The 26,508-nt window shown below is 25.7% G+C and overlaps 5 protein-coding genes across 11 annotated transcripts; 3 read left to right on the plus strand and 2 right to left on the minus strand.

Annotated features, from left to right (window-relative positions):
- The first annotated feature begins 39 nt into the window (after window positions 1–39).
- LOC127281609 (synaptic vesicle glycoprotein 2B-like) lies at window positions 40–3,385 on the plus strand. 5 transcript variants are annotated; one of them, XM_051305429.1, is made up of 12 exons: window positions 40–56; window positions 580–672; window positions 937–984; window positions 1,131–1,292; window positions 1,405–1,567; window positions 1,643–1,764; window positions 1,821–2,059; window positions 2,142–2,468; window positions 2,571–2,715; window positions 2,819–2,978; window positions 3,043–3,170; window positions 3,233–3,385. In XM_051305429.1, exons 4-12 carry the CDS (start codon window positions 1,247–1,249, stop codon window positions 3,268–3,270), a joined length of 1,368 nt encoding a protein of 455 aa, XP_051161386.1. In that variant the 5' UTR covers window positions 40–56; window positions 580–672; window positions 937–984; window positions 1,131–1,246; the 3' UTR covers window positions 3,271–3,385. The 5 variants fall into 5 exon arrangements, with proteins under 5 accessions (XP_051161386.1, XP_051161361.1, XP_051161371.1 ...); XM_051305414.1 differs by lacking the exon at window positions 40–56 and adding an exon at window positions 332–485; XM_051305421.1 differs by lacking the exon at window positions 40–56 and adding an exon at window positions 335–480.
- A 151-nt stretch (window positions 3,386–3,536) lies between these two features.
- Window positions 3,537–9,408, minus strand: LOC127281578 (proton-associated sugar transporter A). Of its 2 annotated transcripts, XM_051305352.1 has the most exons (11): window positions 9,275–9,408; window positions 9,094–9,158; window positions 7,535–7,741; window positions 7,120–7,382; window positions 6,737–6,994; window positions 6,399–6,649; window positions 6,196–6,297; window positions 5,772–6,074; window positions 4,504–4,634; window positions 4,187–4,361; window positions 3,537–4,067 (listed from the first exon to the last, which is right to left on the minus strand). In XM_051305352.1, the coding sequence occupies exons 3-11, from the start codon at window positions 7,732–7,734 to the stop codon at window positions 3,837–3,839; spliced, it is 1,914 nt and encodes a 637-aa protein (XP_051161309.1). In that variant the 5' UTR covers window positions 7,735–7,741; window positions 9,094–9,158; window positions 9,275–9,408; the 3' UTR covers window positions 3,537–3,836. The 2 variants fall into 2 exon arrangements, with proteins under 2 accessions (XP_051161309.1, XP_051161303.1); XM_051305346.1 differs by lacking the exons at window positions 9,094–9,158; window positions 9,275–9,408 and adding an exon at window positions 7,880–8,079.
- Window positions 4,645–11,931, plus strand: LOC127281632 (synaptic vesicle glycoprotein 2B-like). Of its 2 annotated transcripts, XM_051305442.1 has the most exons (10): window positions 4,645–5,454; window positions 9,103–9,150; window positions 9,242–9,403; window positions 9,511–9,673; window positions 9,764–9,885; window positions 9,962–10,542; window positions 10,628–10,766; window positions 10,830–10,989; window positions 11,531–11,658; window positions 11,787–11,931. In XM_051305442.1, the coding sequence occupies exons 1-10, from the start codon at window positions 5,352–5,354 to the stop codon at window positions 11,813–11,815; spliced, it is 1,635 nt and encodes a 544-aa protein (XP_051161399.1). In that variant the 5' UTR covers window positions 4,645–5,351; the 3' UTR covers window positions 11,816–11,931. The 2 variants fall into 2 exon arrangements, 1 of the variants encoding a protein (XP_051161399.1); XR_007843069.1 differs by lacking the exon at window positions 10,830–10,989 and having other exon boundaries at window positions 11,787–11,805.
- A 4,831-nt stretch (window positions 11,932–16,762) lies between these two features.
- Window positions 16,763–20,992, plus strand: LOC127281658 (synaptic vesicle glycoprotein 2B-like). Its single transcript, XM_051305494.1, has 7 exons — window positions 16,763–16,911; window positions 17,597–17,653; window positions 18,677–18,838; window positions 19,199–19,361; window positions 19,433–19,554; window positions 19,655–19,893; window positions 19,967–20,992. The coding sequence occupies exons 1-7, from the start codon at window positions 16,908–16,910 to the stop codon at window positions 20,753–20,755; spliced, it is 1,536 nt and encodes a 511-aa protein (XP_051161451.1). The 5' UTR covers window positions 16,763–16,907; the 3' UTR covers window positions 20,756–20,992.
- Window positions 20,993–21,325: 333 nt separating this feature from the next.
- Window positions 21,326–26,150, minus strand: LOC127281665 (homeobox protein ceh-19). Its single transcript, XM_051305507.1, has 4 exons — window positions 25,260–26,150; window positions 25,021–25,164; window positions 22,582–22,685; window positions 21,326–22,496 (listed from the first exon to the last, which is right to left on the minus strand). The coding sequence occupies exons 1-4, from the start codon at window positions 25,645–25,647 to the stop codon at window positions 22,233–22,235; spliced, it is 900 nt and encodes a 299-aa protein (XP_051161464.1). The 5' UTR covers window positions 25,648–26,150; the 3' UTR covers window positions 21,326–22,232.
- Window positions 26,151–26,508: the final 358 nt, after the last annotated feature.

The raw sequence follows: 26,508 nt of genomic DNA on the forward strand, positions 1-26,508 counted from the left end.
TGTTACCTTGATAGGTTTAAGTACAGTTCTATTCAACAATTTTTAAGTCTTACAGTGTATGTATTTTATTTTTAAAAAAATAGTAACTTCAATTTAAATTGAATATAATTTTAAACAATTGCAAAGACCTTTAAAACATTTTGCAAAGCAAATTTGTTCTTATCTTGTGAACAATTTTGCACGTAATAAAGAAATCAGTCATTTCTCGTTTGAAAATTATTTAGTCTCTAATAGTAAGGTATAATTATATAATTATACTAATCTATAATTATGTATTATATAAATAAATAATTCTCTTATTAACATATTCTAATAATTTAAAATTTATTATTAAAGTAGTGCAAAAAACAAACTATTTAAAATCATTTGCAAAACTAGTGCGAATTAATAAACTTTTGTGCTTCATTGTACTTGATAGAAGTCACAAGCCAAGTCAATAATCAGAGTAAGAGCATCATTCCTCGATAACTATCATTTAGCGTAATGTAAAATTTTCTTGAATAATGTGCATCTTTTGTATTGAAAAATTGAAATAAAATTTAACATTTGAATTTATTTTTTTAATTATGCAAAATTTAGAAGAAATTATACATTTACAAGAAAATCCTTCGAATAATGATTCATCTAATAATGCTGTTCAATTTTTACCAGACACTCAAAAAGAGAAGAAAGGTAAGGAACAATTACGAAATTATAGTATTTATCAAAATTTATAATTTTATTATAATTATTATTGATTTATAAAATTATGTTTATATAATTTATAAAAACTGTTTATAATTTTCTATAAAATTTTGAAAAAATATAAATACTATTAAATTTTTTAATAATAATTTAATTTAAAAATTGTTATTCATTAATTTATATTGGTTTTTCTTGTTTGATTCATTGTATTTATTTATTAGTTATATAAATATTTCGCGTATTTTTGTTTAGATACACGAATTGATGAAGCAATTGTTGAATTGGCAATAAATGAGACTGGTGAGTATTTATTTTAACCTTTGCAAAAAAATATTATTATTACAGTGTGAACTAAAATTTTTTAATTTTTTCTAATTCATATTTTCTGCAACATTAATTGAAAAATTAATTATTCTCAAAAAACTAATTTAAAAAATTTTAATTAGGTTTTGGAAAATTCAGCATAAAAGTAACAGTAATATGCTTTCTAATTTATTTGAATATTAGTCTTTGTACAGTAAGTACAGGATTTATACTTCCGGCAGCAGCGTGTGATCTCAAAATGAATACAGTTGATAAAGGACTATTGAGTACATCATTTTTTATAGGTGCGTTTGTTTCATAAAAACAATTTTAACTATTATATGAAAAAATAAATTAATAAAATAAAATTTATTTTATTTTTTAAATCCAATTAATGAAAAAAAATTGAAATCTTAGGTTCTTGTTTTAGCTCAGTGATTTCTGGATTTTTGGCCAATTTGAAAGGTCGTAAATGGACATTGACAATTTTTTTATTCCTACAAGGGATTTCAGATTTATTGCAAGCAATTGTGCCAAATTATTCAACAATAATGGGATTGAAATTTTTTTCTGGTTTTGCGTAATTATAAAAGTATAATTAAAATTTTTTTTTGGTACTTAATAACTTTGAATATTGAAATGTTCTCTTTTTCAGAGCAACGGGACAACTGATTACTATTTTCACCTATATGAGTGAATGTCTTCCATTGAAGCAAAGAAAATCTCTTTTATCATTGATGGAATTTTTTTGGATTTCCGGTCATGGTGTTGCGTCCGGTAAAGAAAGTTTTCCCAAAAAAGAAAGTAGATATAAATTAATTTTTCAATTTTAGTTCTAGGATTTGGCATTATTCCCTTAGAATTTGAAATTAAAAATGAAAATTTTTCATTTCGTTCATGGAATCTTTATATTCTTATTTGTTCACTACCCGGAATTTTTCTTGGTTTTTGGATAATTGCTTTTCCAGAGACTCCAAAATATTTGGCAGAAATGGGCTATCGGGAAGAATTGCTCAAGGTTCTCGTTAAAATGTACGAGGAAAATTTGGGAAAATCCGGAAAGGAGTACATAGTATGAAAAAATATTTCGCGATTTCCATTTAAATATATAGAAAAAAAATTGTTTAATTAACATTTTTTTCCTTTTTATTAAGGAAATTTTAATGAGTAGTGAAAATTCTTTACTGATAAAAGTGGCAAATCAGAGTCATGAAAAATTAGCAGATTTGAAGAAAAATTCAATAAACGAAAAAATTTTATTTGAATTAAAACAAATGGGAACTGTTTTAAAAAAACCGCATATTAAAAACACATTTCTGGCGTGTGTTACTGCTTTTTGTGTGCCAGCTGCCTATTTTGCACTGTATCTCTGGTTGCCTGAAATTTTTCAACGATTCGCAGAATTCGAGGCAAAAAATAAAAATGAGAAACCCAATTTTTGTAAAGTTTCTCGTGAAATATATTCTTCTTTATCAACCACGGTAACGTTTATTACAAATACTTTATGAAGGAGGAAGCAATATATAAATTTCACTCTTTTTCGATATTTGTAATATTTTTCAAAAATTCAAATTTTTGTTTAGGATCATCTGGAAGATCCTTTTGGTTGTGACAGAACAATAGACACTGATGTATTTATTAATAATTTATTATTGTGTGCTTCTTGCGTTCCTGCCATTTTTCCCGTATTATGTTTAGTTCATCGTTTTGGATTCAAAATTTTATTAGGTGAGTTATTCCTTTTTAGTTAGAATAATTCTTAAATTTATCTATTGAAAATTTTATTAATTTCTAAATTATTTAATTAAAAATTGAAATTATATTTTTACAGCTTCCATGTGTCTTATTTGTTCTGCCGTCGTTTTTGGTATTTATTTTGTTAATTCTTCTCTTCAAAATTTAATTCTTCTTTGCATCTACTTGCCATTGATATCAGTATGCATAACGATTACATTTGCACTGTTTGTTTCGATTTTTCCAACGAATCTCAGGTAATTAAAAAATTTTATTACTTTTGAAATAAAAAAAAAATGTAATATATTTTTTTTCTTTTAGATCATCGGGGGTTACATTGACTTCCTTCTCTTCCCGAATTGGAGCTGCATTTGGTAACATTATTTTCAGTTACCTCATAGACGAATATTGCTTTCAGTTTATAGTCCTGGTTACACTTTTGCTTGTTGGTTTGTATTTTTTATTATTGTTTTCTTTAAATGACGAGTTAATGATTTTTATTTATAATTAGTTTCAGCTGTAACAACAATGTTGATTCATGAAAGGTGATTCTGTTTTTCCTTTTTTAATAATAATAATAATAATATATTCGAAAATAAAAAGATCGAACGATTGTAGGAAGTGATTTTATATTGCTAAAATAAATAGTGTTTTTATTATTCTCTGACTGTTTTTACAATATATTATTCGTATATCTTATCTTAATGCATCTTTTACTATTTTGAATATTATATTGAATAAATTACATACACACTTTTTAATTTATTACAGACATTCATTTTTTATCTAAATAATGTGATTTAAATTTTAAATATACGTAACAATGAGATTCAATTTTTCAAATTTGAAAATAAATTTCTAAAAAAATATCTAATTTGATTATTGTTTTATCAAAAAATAGTTTTCAAACAAAATACACCTATTTGTGCAAAGTAAATGTACAATCTCTTGATGAAGGCGTACTTTAGTACAATTTCCACAAATATTCTTCGCAAAAAAAAGAAAAATAATGAAATAATAATAATAAAAGAAAAATAATCAGTCAATATTCGAATTAGAAAAATTTGCATAATCTTCTTTTTTTGCTAAACTTAATTTAAAATTGTTTTTTGAAATTAAAGATCTAAGTACATAATTTGAGTGGCTGACAAAGCTCCACAAGCAGCCAAAGTGCTTGCAACACCCACTACTGCTGTGGTTGTTCCTGAGACACTTACTATGGTTCCTAGGCCACATGAGAGTATAAATTGTGCCAAAAATACCATAGAAGAGACAATTGCAATGTCCGTTCCTAATCCTCGCACCTCACCACTTTGTATCGCTTCACCTTCTGCAGTAACAGCAAACTACAAAATTAAAATGAATTAAAAATTTTCATTTCTGTTATCTAATTAATGTTTTTTTTATTATCTCATGAATATATTCTTAATTAAAAATTATATAATATTTCTTTTCTCCCACTGACCGTGGAAGATGCATGATAATGTGCGACTAATAAATATGGCATGGTAAATAATGTTGAATACATAACACCAGCAGTCCAAGAGAAAAGAATTACTCCAACTGGATGTTTTGTTAATGCCATTAACATCATTCCAGTACTGTAGAACAGTAATCCGCAAATATAAACCTTTCTTGCCCTGTAAAAAAATTCAATAGATTAAAAGAAGATAATTTTAAAAAGCAATTAAATTAAAAAAACATATTAAAGATAAGGAAGCAAAAAAGTTAATTAAAAAAAATATTTTGTTTTACTTTTTTGTAATAATTATAAAAACTGACTTAAATCGCTGTATTAGTCTCTCTATGATTAACGAATAACAGGAACATGATAAAGAATACATTGACATTCCCCAGCATCCAAAACGAACACCATGTTCATATAGCTCTCTTTCCCTACTACCTTCTGGTGCCTGAAAAAATAAAATTATAAAATGTTATTTTCGTCCAATATTTAAAATTGAAAAAGTTCACTAGAATTTCCTTTTTACAAACACCTTTTTTAAAATGACGCTATTTTTAAAAATTTCGTATTGAAAAAAGATAGGAAAAATTCTTAATTAGTAATGCTGAAAGAATTGTGTCTTTAAATTGATATGATTTCATCTGATTCAGATATAAATCAATCAACTAAAGTACAGTGCAATTCAAACATATTTCGAAATTAATTTAATTTTGAAATTTTTATATTGGTTTACTCCAAAAAAGAAAATATATTTAAAAAAAAATAAATCTGCAAATTTAATGTAAAATATTTTATTTCATTTAGATTTGATTCTATTGTCAATTAATTAAAAAAAACCAATATGAAAAAATAAACTAATTTACATTTGAATTACAAGTTTGAAAAATTAAAAATAAAATACATCAGGCAAAATCGCTAAAAAAAATACTGGGAAAATTTATTATATTTTAAAAATTTAGCATCAATGAAAAGAAATTATTAAATTTTTATGATTGACTGTACTTATAAAAGCATCAGTCTCCAACTGATTCAGCAGTCCAAGAAACATAATCAGTGCGCGTTACAATGATTTTCTTTATTGTTTCAAAAAATTTTGTTTGAATAATGTGTAATTTTTCATTTGTTTTTGAAAATTGTTTAAAAAAAATAAGTTAAATTGTAAAAAATGCAAAATCCGGAAGAAATTGTTACCGACTTTTCTCAAAGTATTGAAGAAGATAAACAAAGTGGAGATAAATTAATGGATAATACAAGAGAAAAGAAAAAAGGTAGGAAGCACATGTTTTGTATCACAGAAAAAAAAGTCTTACTCCGAGCATAGTCTAATTTTTAATTTTGATTAGAAAGTAGTTGATAACTAATATCAATAACAAATAATGGTTTAAAAATAAGCCGTTAAGGTCTTAATGAAAAACGAGATATTAATATGACAAATATTTAGTTCTATTAGATTCAAAACAAGCCTTTGTGGTCTTGGATTGAATACAAAATTTTATTCGCTAGAAATGAGACGTTAATTCTGTTCGATTAAATTTTTTAAATAAATAAAATTCATTTAATTTTCTTTTCGAAATAAAAATCTTACTTGTGGATCTCCACCATAGACAGCTTCACCAACAAAATCAGTGAAATAGAGTGAATAACAAACATGAGCCATCCAACAAAATAGATTTGTTAAACAAACCATTCGTAAACTATGAGGCATATATAAAATTGAAGCAAGATATTCCTTTAATGAGACTTTATGATTTTCCTCTAAATCCTCCTCTAAGCCAGGCTGTGAATTAATTTTTGGTGGTGGTGGTGGTGGCACTTCCGGTATTATTGGTACAGTGCCAATTCGTCTTTTCACCTCTTCTACTTGAGGAACGGGTTCAAGTGCAAATTCCTAAAAAAAAATGAACAGTAAAATAATAAATAAATTTTTTTTTTATTTTTTATTACCTAGTAATTTTATTTTTTCTTATTCTTTTTTTTTGTCGAATATTTATTATTTAGAACTTACTTACGTCAGATTTTCCATTATTTTGATCTTCATTTAAAGTTCCATAGGAAACATTTTCATCGGTTGTTATTTTTTCACATTCATTTGCTTCTCGTGCCTCGTTCATCTAAAATGAAAACAAAAAATGTTAACTAAGAAAAAAAATTCAGTTACAAATTAATTAAAATTTGTAATATAAATACAATTAAATTATTAAATAGCACACACTTTTTGTTCATGCATTTTTAGTCCTTGATCACTGTCTAATAGTTCAAGAGGTATTTCTTTAAAACTCGTCATAGTCAGAGAAACACAGATAATAAAAATTATAGTAATAAGCGTAAATGTTGCATGTAAATGTCCTCCCAATGCTATGCCAATTGCAGTAGCATCCCAATTAATTCCACCCAAGCCATAGCCCATAAAACCACCCAATCCAGCCATTATTGTAAAAGTACTTAAACCTCTAGCGTGATCCTCTGCAAAAAGCAATTTTTTTCAATTGTTTTAATTTTTATTTGGTTTTGAAAAAAACATATTTTTTTTTGCTAAATTTATTACAATACCTGGAACAGTGACGTCTAGGAGATATGCCCTTGCTGGACTTTGACAAGCATCGGCATCAAAATCAAGTAAAACAGTTCCCAAAATGGTGAAAAATATTCCCCATGAATGAGAAGATATCACAGCTGATGAATTTTCTTCTTTTGGAATTTTGGCACTTGTCCTGTGTCCCAAGGGGACAGATAAATTTTGTGCCAAAATTTTTGGACCATCACCAAGGGAATAGCCAATTCCTTCGCCATTGGGCACGAGGATTAATCCTTAAACAGAAATTTTTAAATTGTTATTTATTTTTATTTTTTTACCTTTTGAATTAATTTTTTTTTTTGAATTTTTGAATTTAAAAATTTGAATTTTTAATTTAAAAAAGTTGATTCTCGTTTACCCATAAAGACACCAACGGCTAGTAATAATATAAAAGGCCTTCTTCTGCCGTATTTCAATTTACAACGATCGCTGACGCTCCCTAGAATTGGGGTCACAAAGAAGCCAACGAGAGGACTTAACGCCCACACCAAGGTCATGTGCTGATGATCAACACCGATTTTCAATAAAGTTGGCGACACAAAAGCCGTCTCGGCTGCATAGGAAAATTCAATGCCCATCACTGCCGCCGATACTCTAACTAATTCACCTCTTGTTTTCCTCCTGGAAAATCAATTTTATCTATATAAAAAAAAATAAAAGAACCAAAAAAGAAAATCTAAAACTCAATTTTTGTTAATTAAAAAATTAAATCTTGTTCAAAAAAAAGAGTCAGGAAATTTTTTATTTTTTTTAAATAATAATTTTCAAATTACCTATAAATATGTGAGTAATCATCGAGAGTCCTTTCGAGTTTCGGTGGTCCTCGAAGGTGATTTAAAACACCCTCCACTCCTTTATCGGTTGGAATTTCATTTTTCCATTCTTTCCACGAGTCCCATTTGTCTTTCACTTTATCACGTATGCCATGAATTCGTCCAGTGAATCCTTGATATTCGTGTAATTTATCAACCATGATGACACTATTTATTAAAAACAAATTTTTAATTAAAAATACTGCTACATTTTATATTTGAATCAAATAATTTTTTTTCAGTGTATGTAATTTATAATTTATATAATATATAATAATTTAATCTATAATAAAAAGAGATTTTTACCCGGTTTAAAAAAATCTATATCTTTAGTCTATCGTCATAGTTATCGATGACAATTTTCAAAAAATTAACAGCACTTTAGAAATTTGTATATTTTTCATAATTCTCCCCCCAAAAAAAGAAGAATACTAAAATTTAGAACTAAGAAAAAAAAAGAAATGATGCCTTGAAAACGATTAGTGCTCGACTAAGTTGTGCAGCTACATTTTTCAATAGTATTAGTTTATCCATTGCACTTGGACATCGCGCCGACGCACTTAAAACTTATCATTAAACTCTAAAAAGAAAAAAAAGAGGTAATTACCCTAATTTTTTTTCTTTTTTTTAATGATAATAAACCATTATACTTTGTATGAAAATTCCCTTAATCGGTCAATAGAAGCGTGCAAATTGATACCTATATATAAACATTTATAAAGAATGACTTGACTCTTTCATATTTTATTTTGCGAATTAAAAATCGCTTAATTAATTTTTTCCATCGATAAGATGTAATTTCTTTGATAAGTAAAATATTGTAGTCTATAATGAAAGTTAAAAAAAAAAAAATTCTTCATACAATGCCCTTACGAAAATAATAATCGTATAAATATTGACATTGATAAAAAAAAGATTAAATCTTTGATGATATGTGTTGTAGATTGACAATCATTAAGAAGCATTAATAAAAATTTGTTGGATCAATAAACTTGATAAAATAGAAAGTAATTAAATTTTATTATTATATAAATATATATATAATTAAGAGATGATTTAATGTATATTTTTTATTGCGTAAAGCTTTTTCCCATGTGCTTCTTTAAAAAATGAGATTAAAAATAAAAAAAAATTATACATATATTTCTATATAAAACATTAAAATACGTTAATAGAAAAAACCAAAAATTCTGTATTTAATTTTTTGTTGAAATAAAAGGTAGTTTAAAATAAAGAAATAAATTACAGCCTGTAGATAGGCAGCCTATTATTCTGCTGTGTATTATTGCGATAACAGTAAAAGAAACTATAAGTTATTGGCACACTACTAACTAATTTGAATTAAAATACAAGAGAAAATATTTTAATTTTTAAATTAAAATTTTCCCCTTTTTTGAATAATCTAACTGAATTTTTATTTAATTAATAATTTGCAAAATTATCTTAACAAATTAGTAGTATTCTAATTAGCATTATTTTTTAGTTAAAAATTTATTAAATTAAGAGTAAATTAATCTTACTTTTTTTAGATTCTTTGGACGTTGAAACCATCACTCAGAATGCAATAGACGCAACAGGTGAAATACTAAAAATTTTCAAGGTGTTAGAAATTTTTTTAATAATTCTAAATATAAGAAAAAAAAATACATTTTTACAAGTTTTATGTAGGTTTTGGAATTTTTAATATACAAATTGCCTTACTAAGTGCCTTAGTTTATGCAAATTCGGCAATTGCCTTGTCCAGTACTAGTTTCATTCTTCCTGCAGCAGTATGTGATTTCGAATTGAACACTGTTGATAAAGGACGAATCGCTGTTTTTCTTTTGATAGGTATAGAAACTTAAAAAAAAAATTATTATTAATGATAGGAATTATTAATTTTAAAAATTATTTTAAAAAATATAATAATTATAATTAACAAGAGATAATTTTTTCAGGCACAACAATTGGTACAATTATTTGGGGATTTGTGACCGATCTCAAGGGTCGAAAATATTCTCTAGTAATATGTCTGTTTTTGCAAGGATGTAGTGATTTTTTTATGTCATTCACTCCAAGTTATTGGTGCTTTTTATTTTATAGATTTCTGAGCGGTATAGGGTAATAATAATCTAAAAAATAAGATTCTTCTTTTTCTTAAAAAATATATTTTTTTTGTCTCAAAATTTTAATTTATTTTGATATATATAGAATTAGTGGACAAATAACACTTGTTTTTGCATATGCCGGTGAATTTCAACCAACAAAATTTCGAAAGAGAATACTTTCCTGGTTAGACATTGCGTGGATTGGTGGAATACTTTTAGTACCATGTGAGTAGTTTCTAAAAAAAAATTAAATTTTATCAAAAAATTAAATTAAAGAAAATTTATTCTAAAAATTATACAGTTTTAGCTTGGTTTATCATTCCATTGGAATTACAATACGTTTACGGGAGATTTTTCTTTCGATCATGGAATTTATTTATTTTAATATCATCACTACCGGGATTAATAATTGGAGTATTTTTACTTTATTATCCGGAGACTCCAAAATTTCTCGCTAATACCAAACAGTATTCAAAATTATTAAAAGTTCTTGTGACAATGTATCAACAAAATACACCATCAAAATTGAAGAGAAATGAAGAGAATGTATTTTTTAATAAAATTTTGAGTCCTTTTCTCATTGACAATGAAAATAATTTATCACAAATAGAAAAATTGGAAAATATCGAAAATAATGAAAATGGAGATAGAAATTTGAAGATAATGTTAAGAAATCTAAAATTACAAGCAATAGAAATATTTAAAACTCCTTATTGGAAGAAAATGATAATAGGAAGTGTGGCTACTTTCCTGATATTGGCACCTTATAATACATTAATTCTTTGGTTTCCCGAGCTTCTCGAGCGATTTGCAATATTTCAACATCATTATCCAAATGAATCATCGAGTGTTTGTATAGTATCACAAAAATTATTTTCCTCGGTAATATATAAAAATATATATTTAAATGTAAAAAAAATATTTAAAAAAAATATATTTTTCATAAAAATAATAATTTTTGTTTTAGAATAATGATTCAAATATTTGTGATCGATCGATACATGAAAGTGTATTTATTGATACTCTATGGCTTTCTGCATCATGTATTCCACCTGCAATTTTATTACCCCTTTTTGTCGATAAATTAGGATTTAAATTTTTCTTAGGTAAAATTATTAATAATTAAAAAAAAATATACGAATATATTTCAAAAATTGTTTTTTTTATAGTTTCTGCAATAATCATTAGTAGTTTAGCAACATTTGGATTATTTTTCGTCACCACATCATTGGAAAATAGAATTTTATCATGTATTTTTGAATCAACAAATTCTATAGGAATAAGCATAATATATTGTTGTTTAATTGAAATTTTTCCAACAAATTTCAGGTACATTCACATATTTATCTTACGATAACAAATTGACAATAATAAAATCTCGACTGATTCATTATTGTGTTACATATATATTAGAAAATTCTACTTTGTTATCAAATCCTCTATTGTTTATGTAAGTCGAGTGTCTTCAAGTACGAGACATTTTGATAAGACGTATCACATAAAACTGATGATATAAATAATTGTATAGGCGATTTGAGATTTAAGAAAATTTTTCCTCTTAATAATTATTCTCTCGCTTTTATCACAATTCTAAATTGTTGCAAAAATCGAATTTATTTTTTTTAATAAACTTTTTAATAAAATTTGTAAATTGTAAAAAAAGAAACAAAAAAAAATATGAGTTCAAAATAAATAGATAAAACAAATATCAAATAATTATCTTTGAATTAATCAGTAAAATGAGAGAAAGTAATTAAAAATAATCTCCAATCAATTTTCTAATATATTGTTATTTGGTTATACAATTCAGAAAACAATGAGTCAATTTCCTGTTTAGGAATGATTTTCAATAATATTATTTATTTTTCAGAATTCTAGCCATGAGTGTTGCTATTTTATCAGGAAGAATAGGCAGTTTAGTTGGCAATTTAATATTTAGTTATTTCATTGACAATTATTGTGCACCTGTTATTATTACAATGTCTGCACAACTTTTCCGTAAGTTTTAATATTTTTAAAATTGTTTTTCCATATAGGGAAATAAAAATGTTTCTATATGAATATTTCATTTTTACATAAAATTATGCAATTTCTTCGTATATAATTTGCAATATTTACTGTTTCAGTTGGTGCAATTCTGTGTTTGATTTTATGATAAAAAAAAATTGCATATAATTTTTTTTTAACTTTTTACCTTTTAGATTACTTTTTTTTAAAATTAATACTCTGTAATTATGTGATCACTGTATTATTAATGTAATTCAGATTTATTTTAATAAAGAAATTAGAAAAAATTTTTTTTTAATAAGTTTTATAATAATTTTTTTAAAACTTTATTGTTCTCTCTCTTCAATTCACAATATTATAAATTAACTTTTCACTTCAATTTTTCATTTTTTCACAAAATTTTATTTCCGATGTTTAAAATAATAGTTTTAGATAATTTTTTAGTATATAGTTATTTAAATTAAAGTTAACGATAAATTGTTACGACGCGACACGATTGAGGTGACGAGATTGAATCGAGTACCAAATTAGAAATAAGACAAGAGGATATAGATATAGTTATATATAAGCCTTAATTTTAAGATTGGGAAGAAGTCGCTTTCGGCCACCGACTCGAAGTAACTAAATGTCATTAGGTATAACGTTTGATTTGGCCCAAGTTGGCAAACATTATGGCGCAATAAAATTTTCTCTTGAGTACATTCTAATTAAGAATCAGTTTCGTGTTGTTGCCATTTTCTCCTATTGTGTATTTCAATTTTTCCTCTCAAGTATCTATATAAAAAAAAATTCCCAAATTTGTCGAAAATTATAATAGACTGTATAGAACTAAATTCGTGGTAACAGTGAAATTTTAATTATTTGGTGCCAATAAACACAAGGTGAATGACGACGACAACGACGACATCATCGAACCAGGAAATTTATTAGAGGTGCGCGATTGACTGTCTTCCTGGGTCAATAATTTTTCTTAATTTTTCCTAATTATTTAAAAAATTAAATATTTTTACTAATTAATTATTGTATATTTATTCTTCGTATTATTTTTCTTAGTTTCAACATTTTTAAAAAATTTACCTATTTTATTAAATTCTCTCGATTTTGGTTTTAATTTAGGAAAAAAAATTTCGTTCTCATTAAAGTACAAATATTTGTCTTTGTTATTTTTCAACTGATAAGAGAAATTTCAAGATTGGAGGATAGTTTTCAAAAACTAAGCCAAAAGACTGTGTTTTAAATAGAAGTTCGAACCATGACATTAAGTTCCTACAAGTGCTTCTTTGACCGAGCTTTGGTATTTCAGGTTCAAGCTGGTTAGGTGTCCTCTAAACAAAAGCAAAACATTTTATACTTTGAAAATTATAAATCAATTTTTAGAGCAGGAAATCTTATTTGTTTTTTTTCCTTTTTAAAAAATTTCTAAATTAATTAATTAGAACTGGAACATCGTAAATAATAATAAATTATTTTAAAAAACAATTTAAATTTTTCAATTTTAGAAAAAAAAACAACTGTCACGTGTAAAGAAACCCAAATAATAGATAAAATAACTAGATAATTGTATTGTATTACTCAGATGACGTTTTACTGTCTGATAATGATGCAAGTAAAGTAATCATGTCTCAGAAGCAAATAATTTGGCGTCTGGTCTATTTGCCCGGAGAAACTCTTAATTCGTGGTATAAATAATGCTCTGTCACCAATCATAAATCATGCACAAGTAGCTTTTAACTTCTGTCTTTGAGTATTTGCCAAAAAATAAAATTATTATATTCCCTTCTTTAGTCGTTGAAATATATATTTCACTAATCAATTTTTTTTTTTTTTTTTATAAAAAAAGACTAAAAATATCTTTTTTTTTAAAAAAAAGAAAAATTTAGATTTTGATCATATATTATTCAACAATTCTCCAAGGTGAAAATATTTTTTTCAAAGTGACATTTTGACACATCATGCGAGTTTCTTATCAGAAATTTCATATGCCATTCTTGTTTTTTTACTCGTAAACTCATCTTTTGACACTGTCATGACTTGATATTTAAATTAAAATTACGAGTCGTTTGTTAAATGATCATTTTTAAGTATCAGTCAACAATTATTATCGACGTTAGTGTAACAAATACTAGTATTAGCGTAATTTTATTAATGCTCCTCTCCATTAGACGTTTGTCGTTCAACGTGATACGTGACGTATTTTAAAAGATAATTTCTTCTGGCATTTAAAACTATTCGTCACCAGGTTTGTTACGTCATCAATTGTTGTCATAGAATTTTAAATTATCAAAATACAGGAACTTGAAAATCATTTATTGTAATTGATGATTCTGTTTGCAAAATTCTTCAAATCCAAAAAAATATTTTAAAAAATTGCAAATAATAAATAAATTTTGATTTTCTTTTTAAATTTTATTTGTTTGAAAAATTTTGCAATAAAGCAGTGACGTTTATTTTTCTCAGATTGATAAATGAAAAAAGTACCTTGTTTTGCATAAACTACATTTTTTTTTTTAAAAAAAGAAGAAAAGATTAACTTCTCCAATGTTTGACGTTGTTTAAACTTTTGAAATGCAATGTTCAATAAATAAACATGCAAGAGATGACATTTTTCTTTTTTTATTCAGAAAAATTCAAATAATGCAAGAGAATAATATTTGTTTGTCAAATATGTGATTATTTTTTTTTATTATTATCATATAAGGAAATCATATTGTTAAATACGGATAAATATAGTTAAAAAGAAGCTGCTTTGTTACTTATTTGGAATTCATAGAATTTTCTGAAACTCTTCCTTAGAACACACTCTACATAAACGCTCATGATGACGAAGCTTATCTCAAATGGAAAATGAAACTTTCTTCACAATTTTTTCCCAAATTTTTATCTTTTTTTATCACTTTTTCTAAAATGTGAAAAACTTTTCAATGCATTCCTTTTCTACAAGTTTTATTTGGATAAAACTAGTTTCAAAAAAAATTTTCTGTTTTTCTTTTGGATTTTTCATCATCTTATCGAAACAAATGAAATTTATTCCATGAAATTTTTTTTTACTAATATTATTATTATTATTTTTAAATTAATTAAAACTTATTTATTGTAATAATTTTTCAATAAAAAAAGTAGACGAATTGACTAAAAAACAAATTGATTTGTGGTTTTATTATTAAATGTTAATTATGACAGACTGGTGTATTTTTAGCTATTGAAAAGAATCATCAAAGATAAATTAACTTACAATAGACATTGCATTGTCTACCGCGAGCGTGAATTTGTAAAGATAACAATTTATTTTGAGATATAAAGTTTCCTTCATTAAACACATTCTTGATCATTTTTTACTCATTACAATGTTAATTGAAGAAAATTGTCTTTTCTGCTTTTCTATGGAAAAATGAAAATTTCACATTTTTTTGTAAATTTTACGAGAACATAATATAGAATTTATTTCAAATAATAAATTAAAAATGATGATAATAATAATAATAATAATAATAAAAATAATAGTGATGATGATAATTGTAAAAAAAGAATAATTGTTAATTTCCGAAAATGTGAACCTATTTTTAAAATAACTACACATAATACTTGTTATGATAATGTAAATTAATAATTGTCTTTGCCTACTGATGACCTTACTCAAAGTTTATTAAAAGACAACAAACTCTACTGCTTTGAAAATTTATGATTTGAATAAAAAACCTTGCTCCATTTTTTTGCTCTCATTTTTCTAACAAATTAGCAAACAAAACAAATTTAAAAATTTTTTTCATTCCCAAAAAATATTCTCTTCTGTTTAAAATTTAAATGTTAAAAAATGGCATTTTTTAAAGGTTCATTAACCTTTTCTTAATGGTTGATTAATCTTTTTTTAATATGTTTTAAAATCAATTTATTTTATTCAGTAAATTTATTTCAAAAAATAAATAAATAAATTTTGTTTATAAATTACAAATTGTCAGATTAATTATAGCGATTCATTCAAGTGACTATACAATCATGAACAAACAATTATCGTTCGCAATAGTCAACAGTAGATTGAAATCTCGATATTGAACTCTTATAGATAAATTATTATTATTAACCTCTCAATAATTTTTAATTTCAAGAACGATTACGAATCACGATAAGGAATTTTCTCCCCCGAATTTCCAGGAACATAAATGCACCAGTTAATTAGTTTCTCTTGTTTTTAATAATCATAAAGAAAGTAGAAAATCATTTTCAGATAATCCACATTAATCGCTTTTAAAAGCGTGCCTCGGATTAAAATATTTATTCAAAAATAACTTGGCAAAAAAAAGAGTACAATATAAGTGATACTTTTAATTAAAATTTATAAAATTAAAATTAATAAGTAATTTAGGTAATTAACATATTTTATTTAAAAATAAAAAAAATCCTATTTCATGTTTTTAATATTAAAAAAAAAATTTTAACTATAAAATATTATAAAAAAATTTAATACTTTTTTATTTTTTATAATATTTTATAATCATATTTTTTTCTACTTCAATCTAATTTTTTAATCTATAATCAATTTTTATACAATCAAAATCACGTTGTTTTATTTTCTAAGTCATTATCATAATTTCATGTAACTTAAAAATGACAATTACTATAATTGATCATGAATCATGATGATCATGAATCATCAGCATAAGTACCGAAAAAATACGTATCCTAAATCTTAAATATGTCATAAAAAAATTCTATTCTATTCTGTTTTTCCTTTTTTTTGAGAAAATATGCAAGAAATTCATCCGATGAAGAAAGATTTTGTTTTCAACTTTGACTATCTTATCAGGTTCAGGCGGCAAGAACCGGAAAAAGTATTATCGAGATGTCGTTTACTGCTCGCAATCAGTACAAATTTACCCACACCTTCAAAGATTAAAGCAGATAAAGCTAGACCATATTAATCGCTCCTTGCAGACACCTTTTCAGTCTATTGGTAGCCAGTGAGCAAAAAAGGTGTTTTAAGAAAAGAAATTTTTTTTTTTTTTTTTTACCAAAAAAAAAAAATTAGTTGGAGTTGTGATTTTTCCAAAGGCAACAAATAATACCGCAAACCATAGTGTGTGAGGATAACGGTTGTTCACCAATGAACAAAGGGAACGGTCAAAGACGGAGGAGAAATCAAGGAACTCGCACAAAATTTCGCCGACTAATTAATCCCATTGCGAGGGAGTCAAGATCATCAATTTTCAACAGTTTCCACGATCTCAAGATCACGGAATTCAATAATGGGTGAGAAAATTTATAAAATATTTTTGTTCATTTATTTATTTTTTTTTAAGAGTATTTCGAAAGGGTGAAGGGTCAAGACGGGGTAAAATGTCAACTTGGGGTAAAGAAGTACTTTTAATCCAGGAGCTTTTGATTATTTTATTTTGATGATAATTTAAATAAATAATAATATTTTTTATAAAATTCTTAATCCGAAAATAAATAGTAAAAAGGTTTTTTGAGACACTAAATAATTAGGTTTTATTTTTAAAAAATTTTTTAAAAAAATTTAATTAACGTAAATATTTAATTTTCTTTTTAAATACAGTAGTTAATTAAAAAAGTGACATTAATAAATTAAGGAAATGGCATTAGTAGAATGAATAAACGTTTGATATTTATCGTCGGTCGGAAAATTGACTTATATCACTGATTTAACTCTTTCATAATCGGCTTCTTTCCCAATAAGACAGTTCATTATTAAAATATTATTTATAACAATACATTATTCATATTTTTTATAATCAATTTGTTTAATATTAAAATACATTATAAAATTGAAATTCGATTTACATTTTGCCTAAAATTAAAAAATAGCTTTCAAGTAAAAAAAAATTATTTTACTTTTGGATTAATTTGAAATGGAACTAAATCTTCTTATTAAATTTTATTTATTTTTTAATACAATTTTTTAATTTTATTCTAGGGCTCGATTTCCTAGCAGACGGAGGTGCAGACTTCGAACATGCCATCACCCTCACAGGTAAGATTTTGTATAATATTAAAAAAAAAAATTCGTATTTAAAACTTTCAATTTTTAATTATAAAAAATATTTTTTATTTTGAACTTTAATTTTTTTAAACAGGGATCGTTGATAAATTACGTCACATTTCGAGGGGGACGAGGAGGTTATAAAACGTAAAAAAAAATGTGTGACGTAATTTATGGACGGCCCCATATAAAAAATATTTTTTAGCTGCTCAAAATGATTTTTTTCTGCTTTTTTATTAATTTTTCTATAAATAATTTTATTAATAAAATTTATTAAAGCAAAAAAATTCCGTGAATTTTTCTTACTAAAAATATTTTCCTCTGTATAATTAAAAAAATCAAATGCGGAAAGTTAAGAAAATTTGTTTATAAAAAAAATGAGTTTTTTTTTGTGAAATACAAAAATAATATATGAAAAAAGTCACTAAAAGTCGTAATAGGTGAAATGTAAATGATTGGAATGGAAAATAGAACAATATATCTGTCACTTATAATTTTTAAGCTGTTTAGGATTGAATTATACTACAGCGAGTTTATAATTACCAATATTTATTTTGCTACTGACAGACATTGTCACTGTTTATCTGAAATGTTCATTTTTCGTTTTGAAGATAATATTATATGATGTTATCATTCTGATGAGTTGCACTATCTCAATCTCTCTCTAAAAAAAAGGAATGACAAATATTTAACTTTCTTCAATAAACACCATGATGATTTCTTATTAAAATTTTTATAATATAATAAAAAAAACTTCTATAAATATTTGGAAGTTTGTTCCATCTTTTTTTTTTTATCAAAAAGAAAATATATTTTTAATATCAGACAATAAAATTAACAAATTTGAGTGACATATCTTCTCAGAAATTCAGGTTTTTATTTTAGCTTTATCAAATTTTTTTTATTTTTTTGGTTTTTAATTATGGATTTTGCGAGCTGAAGTTATTTGACAATAATCACTCATTAATCTTCTTTTTGAAAATAAAAAAAAAAAATTCTTAATTAATTTTACAGGTTTTGGGAAATTCCACTATATGTTACTTGCAATTAGTGGATTAATTTACATGGACACAGCAATTGGTGTAACAGTTTTGTCATTCGTTTTACCAGCAGCACAATGTGATCTAGAAATGGATTCGACTTCAAAAGGTTTATTGACTGCTGCTCCAATGTTAGGCAAGTGATTATCTATTAATATTTTTTTAATTAAACTTAGAATCTTTTATAAATTTGTTCACAAAAATATAAGTCGAATAAAAATAATATATTAAGGGATTAAATTATCGCTCTTTATAACTAAAAGAAGAGACAGTGTATTGATTACTAGATTCTTAGGGAGGCCTTATAACATCTTCATTACGAAACTAAATCGGCTTCGTTGTACAATATTCTGTACTAACACATTCAAAGATTGAAATTTCAATCAGATTATTTAATAATTTTTCAATTTTTTCAAAAAAAAAAATAAAGAAAATTTTATAGAAACAAAAAATTATATAAATAAAATTTTTTTTAATTAAAAATAATTATTTTTAGGTATGGTAATTGGATCATACATATGGGGATGCTTGGCTGACACGAAAGGTCGAAAAATCGTATTGATTGCAACTTTATTAATGGATGGTATTGTTGGTGTATTATCATCCTTTGTCCAGTATTTTTGGATTTTCTTAGCTTTCCGTTTCTTGAACGGATTTGCGTAAGTACATTTTTGTAAAAATATATTCCAAAAATTTTGCCAGTAATTTAAAAGAAAATATCTTTTTTTAGCGTGACGGGAGCAATGGGAATTGTTTTCCCCTACCTTGGCGAATTTCAACCAACAAAACATAGGGAAAAAATCCTCTGTTGGATGGAAATGTTTTGGACTGTCGGAGTTATTGTACTGCCCTGTAAGTATATTAATTATTTTTTTCATTTTTATTAAAAATACTTGTTAATTATAGTAGCAATTAAGGATTTTCAATAAATTTTTCTTCTACTACTTTTCAGTAATCGCCTGGTTGATAATTCCCCTGAACCTGACCTATACATCCGATTCATTCGATTTTAAATCCTGGAATCTCTTTGTGGCTCTCTGTGCACTGCCTTCTTTAATGTTGGGCCTTTGGCTCTTTGCCTTTCCAGAAAGTCCAAAATTTTTACTTGAATGCGGTGAAACTGAGGCTGCACTCAATGTTTTTAAATGGATCTACGCACAAAACACAGGAAATGATCCTGATACATATCCGGTAATTATTGACAACAAAATTTGAAGATTTAAAAAATTTTAATAGTAAATAATTTTAAAAATTGTTTTTCCAGGTGAAATCACTTCAGGAGAAACCAACATCAAAGGACAAAAGCACAAGGGCATTGAAATTGCACAAGCGAAAGGATTTAAAAGTCCTTATCACGGAAGTTTGGGATCTGACAAAATCACTTTGCAAGCCGCCTTATCTTCGAAATACTTTATTGGCATGCGGTATACAATTTGGTCTCACCAGTAGTTATTACACACTAATGGTATGGTTCCCTGAATTATTCACAAGATTCGAGGAATTCGAAGTGGAACATCCAGGACAAACAACTTCGGTTTGTATTGTTTCGACATTATCGGAAAATACAACAAATTTAGATCCATTTGGATGTTATACAGAAATTCCGTCATCAGTTTATCTTCACACAGTGTACATTGGTCTTGCTTGTGTTCCAGGATCAATTATTTTACCACTATTCGTTCATAAATTAGGTGCAAAATTCTTTTTAATTGTATCGTTAATTGTTTCGGGTGGTGTCACTGTTGGTTTTTATTATGTGACAAATGCAACGCAAAATTTAATTTTATCATGTGTTTTTGAAGCACTCACATCACTTGGTATTTCATTGGTTTATTGTGTTATTGTCGATATGTTCCCAACGAATCTTAGAGTAATGGCAGCGGCATTGTCATTAACAATGGGTAGATTAGGTGCACTTGTTGGTAATCTTGTTTTTGGATATCTCATTGATTTGGCGTGTGTTGTACCTGTTGTTTTGTTCGCTGCCTTTTTATTCTTCTGTGGTTTCTTGTCAATATTCCTGCCAAAAACAGGCAAAGATACTCTCGATTGAAATTATATATATCTCTTTTTTTCAAATTTTATAATTCTTGAAACAATCGTCTCGATATTTGTTTCTACCAAAGAAAAAGAAAAAGAGTTCCATATAATCAAAGAGATTACCAATTTTTTAAATTTAAGTAATCAAAAATATTATAATGATCTTAAAATAATTTCGCAAGTATTTTATAATCGACTCATTCGATTTTTGCTGAAAGTAGATCTTAGGTAAAAAAAAAAAATAATAACTCGATACAAATGTCTATTATTATTTTGACAGTCTTATTTTTGCGATATATGATGCAAGAAAATGAGATTTAGAATTTAGAAAAAAATTAAAGTAGTCTAAGATCTATAGGTGATATTCTTGCCTTATGAATGGATACCAAAAAAAGAAAAAAGTGGTATAGTAAGATTCAATATGTCAGTTTTGACACGATATTTATAAGCATTTTTTTTTTTTTTTTTTTAGTAAAATTGCGTATAAAAGCGATTTTCAAGAATCTTATTTATATTTATGGTATTTTTTTTAATAAATTTAGGTTTGTGACGGAACTGCCTTAGATATGTTCTTTGGTCTTTGTATATATAGTTGAAAGTTTCATTAATTTTTATCTCTGTATAAAATTATATTAATAGAATTGTATTTTTTAATTTTGTGTGCGTGAGTACATCTTATAGTCAGTAATAAAAAGTGGTTGCATATGTTTTTCTAGAGCCATTTAAATAATGATAATAATAATGATAAAAATATAATAATAACAGTAATAATAATATAAATATTATTATAAATAATAATTATAAGGATTATAATACCTACAAATATTTGAAATTGTACATATAGGTATTTTTTTAAATTAGAGACCAGAAAATAGTGGTAATAACAAAAAGTGTTACAAATCATATAAAAAGATTGTCATTAAGAAAGTTTATTAATTATTATTCTTTAGGTTAATATAAAATTTTTAATAATAGTACAATAATTACATATTTATTTGTAATTATATAATACATTGTTTTTTTTTATATAAAAAAGTTGTAGCGAATTATTGTTATCTGCGATAAAATTGTTGTTATATCATAGTGAGATCGTTATATATTATAAGTTTTTAGGGAATTGAAGAAAAAGAGTACTTATTTTTTAATGTCTAGTGCAACTACCAAATATGTATATATAATGTTTATAATATTGATATTTTCGAAATGAAATATTTTGTTTGAAAACTTTTGTTTCATTTTCAAAAAACTATCCCAATATTATTTTTCAATGTGACAATAATTATTATAATAAATTAAGACTTTATTTACATCTATACAAAATAAAATCGCTTAATAAATGCAGTTTTCTTTTAGTCTTATTTTTTACATGATTGACAAATTATAATTAAAACATTTCGTTAAATTACTAAAAACGATAATTATTATGATAAAAAAATACTTACATTTTTAAATAAAAAAATTTTTTTTGCATTTGTGAATCGAGATTGTTATTAATTGGAAATTTTAGGTGTTTCGTCTGTATTTTGAGATGTAAACATAAGAGGAGAAGCGTAATAAGGTAATAATGGATATTGAGTTGGTGGAAAAATAGGGGGTGGAAACAACCCTTGTCTCTGGGCAATTTTCAGTCTCGAGGTTAATTGTTTTTTCCATTTTGTTCTTCGATTTTGAAACCAAGTCTTAATTTGTACTTCAGTCAAATTTAGACATTTTGAGAGTTCCATTCGTTTACTAACACTGAGATATTTATCAACCTGAAAAGAAAATTATTAATTTTGAATAAAAAAAAATTAAAAATATAGAAATAAATTTTTTTGAAGAAAAAAATTATTCATTTACTTTAAATTCTGCTTCAAGCCTTTCTAATTGTTTTGCACTGTAAGCTTGACGTGGTTTTCGATCAATTCCTGGTTTTCTAGATCTTCTGCCACTTGATTTTGGAGCTAAAAATGGTAAAAATTAAAATTTTTTTAAATCTATTCGAAAAATATAATAATTAATTTAATTCGTGTCAATGAATTATAATTTTCTAAATAAATATAATTCTAAAAAATTATTAATTCAACAAAATATTCAATTAAAATTGAAGAAAAAGTTTCTTTATTCAGTATTTTGTGAAAATGTCAAAAATACGTATAATAAAATGATTTAGTGCTTAGCTAATATTCGTCAAACATTAATTTTCCTTAATTATTCTGCAAACAGTGAATAGATTCTAGTTAACCAGACTTTCTCGGCACAGACAAAAAAATATGCCTAAAACGAGCCAAATGTCCACAAATGTCTAAAATACTTTAGCTTATTTATTTTTTTTTTTTTTTATAAAACGTGTGACACCTTCCTGACAACGAAAACTTGATGTGTCAATGAAATAATTAAACAGTTTACGTCGAGAAATGTTTGAACACGATTATAGTCTTCTTGTCAAGAAGTATACACAATGCACATATAACTCATATTATTAATGCTCATAAATTCTTCGTAATATAATATATTTAATTCATCATAATAATTCGAATCCTACATTTTTTTTGACTATGCGATTTTTGACTATTCTGTATATTTTTATTATGCATTTTTATTTTTAATGAAAATAATAATCATTAAGCTAAGATAAAAATAATAATTAAAATCAGAAAAAAAAATCTGATATCGCGAATTTGTTGTTTAAATATTAAAGAAAACAATACTGTTTTAAAATCAATTAATTTCCATTTCTTTCTCTCTTTTTCTTCAAAAGTGCGACTGACATGTCAGTTTGAAATTTTACAAAGTTTGTTGGATCACTTGGCGACAGTTTTTATTTAAAGTTTACGTAAGGTGCGAGCTACGCTAAAGATGACTCTTACGGGTAAAATGTAAAATATTTTTTTTCTGTAAAATTATTGCATATTAACTGCGTCTACTACGGGTGAAAGACAATTATTTGTCTGTGAAATGTTCTCTTCCTTCCAAAAAAAAAAAAAAAGAAAAAAAAATTGCAATGCTTTTCTCAGGAAGCGTGTAACGTGACCCCCCACTTTTGGTATATTTAACGAATGATTAGTCAGTTACTTCTTATAAGACATATCAACAAGTAGAACTCGCATATGTTTGACAAAAGTGTTAGCATTTTTTATGAGCCTCTTTCGAATGTCCATGCTACGACTATACGGAGAATCGTGTGTAGTACGTGCTTTTACACCTCCAAAATTATGCCCTGAAAGTGTAAACACTACACAAAAATTTTTTTTTTTATTAATTGCAGAATTTTTCATACATTTTTGAATTCGTAATATTTTTTTGCCTTTTTTAAAATTAAATTTAATTATAGAAAAATCTGATTTCAATCAAAATTTTGTTTTTTTCTGCTACGTTTCAGTTTATAGAGAATGAAATCCCGTAAATACAATGGAACTTTTATTTTTGATAGATTATAACATTTTTCCGTGGTATATAAACCGGAAAAAGAAATGACGAAAAGGGCGAGATTTACGAGTAAGCGAAGGCATTTAGCACTTCTATATGGAGGTATATCGCTCTGATAAATGGACTTCTAACAGACCAATGTGGATATAAGAGCAAAAATACATGGGTTGGGGGAAAAATATAACATGAAAGCTTGAAGAAATGGTTTCACTCAATGAAAAAGATTTAGAAATAAAAATTCGATTAAAAATTAAAATTACTTATTCGATTTTTATCTAATAAAAAATTATAAAATATTTCTATTATTGAAATTAAATAATAAATTAATTCTTCTATAATGGAAATTTTTTTTTTTATACCTCTAAAAATAAATAATGGGACTGAATTAAAAACACTAAAAACCTATTGATGAGCAATAAACTAATTAGTTTTTTTTTTTTTGAGGCAATTATTGTACAGAAATAAGTATGTGTGACTGAAATCGAGGGGGATGTTGATGCTACGTTTGCGTGTCTAAATGGTGTTACCACAGACGCCTCTGATAATATCCAATATTCCTCAGAACTTGGAAGAACAGACTGGAATTTTCATCCCACCTTTATATCTCCCGTAAATGGTCCTATTCGTGCGATAAGTTATTAACTGCATTAAATAAGTTTTTCCCTCCTCCAAATGTGCTATATAAAGAAAAGTTGTTTCTAATATCCTAAATAAAATGGAAAAATTGCTTTTTGGCTCTCGCGTGCATTCGATTTTTTTTCTACGTTTACATTATGTAAAAAAAATTGTATTTATTTTCGTACTGCAAAACAGAAAAAAAATTCTAATTTTTAAAAATTAAGAATTAAATCTAAAATTTTTTTTATTTACCTTGTAATCCGAACATTTGTTCTGGTTTCGATGGTACCACCCAACCACCGTAAAGTAACGATGCTGATGCTAAAGACGATGCTGAAAATCCAGAAGTTTCGGCCAAAATTTCTCCCGGACATGAAGGTCCTGTTGCATAAAATGCTGCAAAATAATTTTAAAACTTAAAAAATAATTTCAAAACCAAAAATTTAAACTAAGTTTTATTTGAAAAATTAATAAAACTATTTTCTAATTACCAGAATGTGGTGAAGATATGGTCAATGGATTAAAAAATTGTCGACTCTCATCCTGATCTTCTCTATCGTCAAAATTATTTTCTATTTTTCGAAAACTTTCTTTTCCTAAATAGACTTCACTTTTTTTATTGTCTTGTTTACCTAAAATACTGTCTATTGAAAATGCACTGTGCACAACTGGGGAAATTTTTTTTTTGAAATTACTTTCCGAACTTTTAAATGTTTTTTCACTTTCATTACTTGAATCGGAGGCATATTCCAAAATTTCCGATTGTAAATCCCTATTATCGTCCTCAATTTCTTTTGTCCTTTCATTTTGTTCATTTAATTCTTGTTGAAAATTAAGGACAATTTCGTGTCCTCTCCTTTGATCCTTCCACGTCTCCATTTTTCACAACACCATTAACTCACTCACGGAACTTTTTTTTTTATTCGATCACAGATCGAATAAATAATTTAGAATATTTTCTAAATTTCACAAGAAAAAAAGGTAGGATAATTAAATTAAAAATTTTATCGAGAAATCATTTTATAGGATTAAAAAAATTTGATTCACTAAATCTTTAAAAAATATTTTAATAACTATTGGTCAATATTAAGGACCTTTAAAAGGCTCTTCCGGTTGGGATTTTAACACTTCTCGTTTCGTACAGAATCAGCGACTGGCCCTCACTTAATCCCCTCTTAAGAGAGCAAAAGCAAGTACTTCTAAATGATGACAGGTGGCACGTGTCTATGATCCCGAAAGGTCCACCCTACAGCATCCCCACTATCTCGACTTTGGCTAAAAGGATCGTCCTCCTGAACACATCACAATGGAACTTTATATCCTTTCACACCTTTTTTTTCCTACAAAAAAAAGGAAAAAATTTATAAAATAAATAATTTTTCGATTTTTTCAAAAAAAAACCACCAATAAACAAAAAATCAAAATTTTGTTATAAAAACTACCTTATGTACTTATATAATAATTTGTTGATTCGCATTTTATAAATATTGTTGCATATATTTTTTTTCATATTCTACTTTTTACAATGAAACATTAGAAAAAAGCATTGATTTTATTTACACTAAATGTGAAAAAATAATAAAAATTAAATTTTCATTATATATAAATTACATAAAATACATGTAAAAAAAATATTTAAAAAATGTAAATCATTGGACAATAAATTTTATAAACAGGAAGCGCAAGAAAGAAATTTTCATTGGTTGTTGAAGAGCGCATGCTTTTTGGTTAGCGTCCGCC

The sequence above is a fragment of the Leptopilina boulardi genome, unplaced genomic scaffold (genome assembly GCF_019393585.1).
Source record: "Leptopilina boulardi isolate dan_hultmark-lab unplaced genomic scaffold, ZJU_Lbou_2.1 LbouV2_112, whole genome shotgun sequence".
Classification (NCBI taxonomy): Eukaryota; Metazoa; Arthropoda; class Insecta; order Hymenoptera; family Figitidae; genus Leptopilina; species Leptopilina boulardi.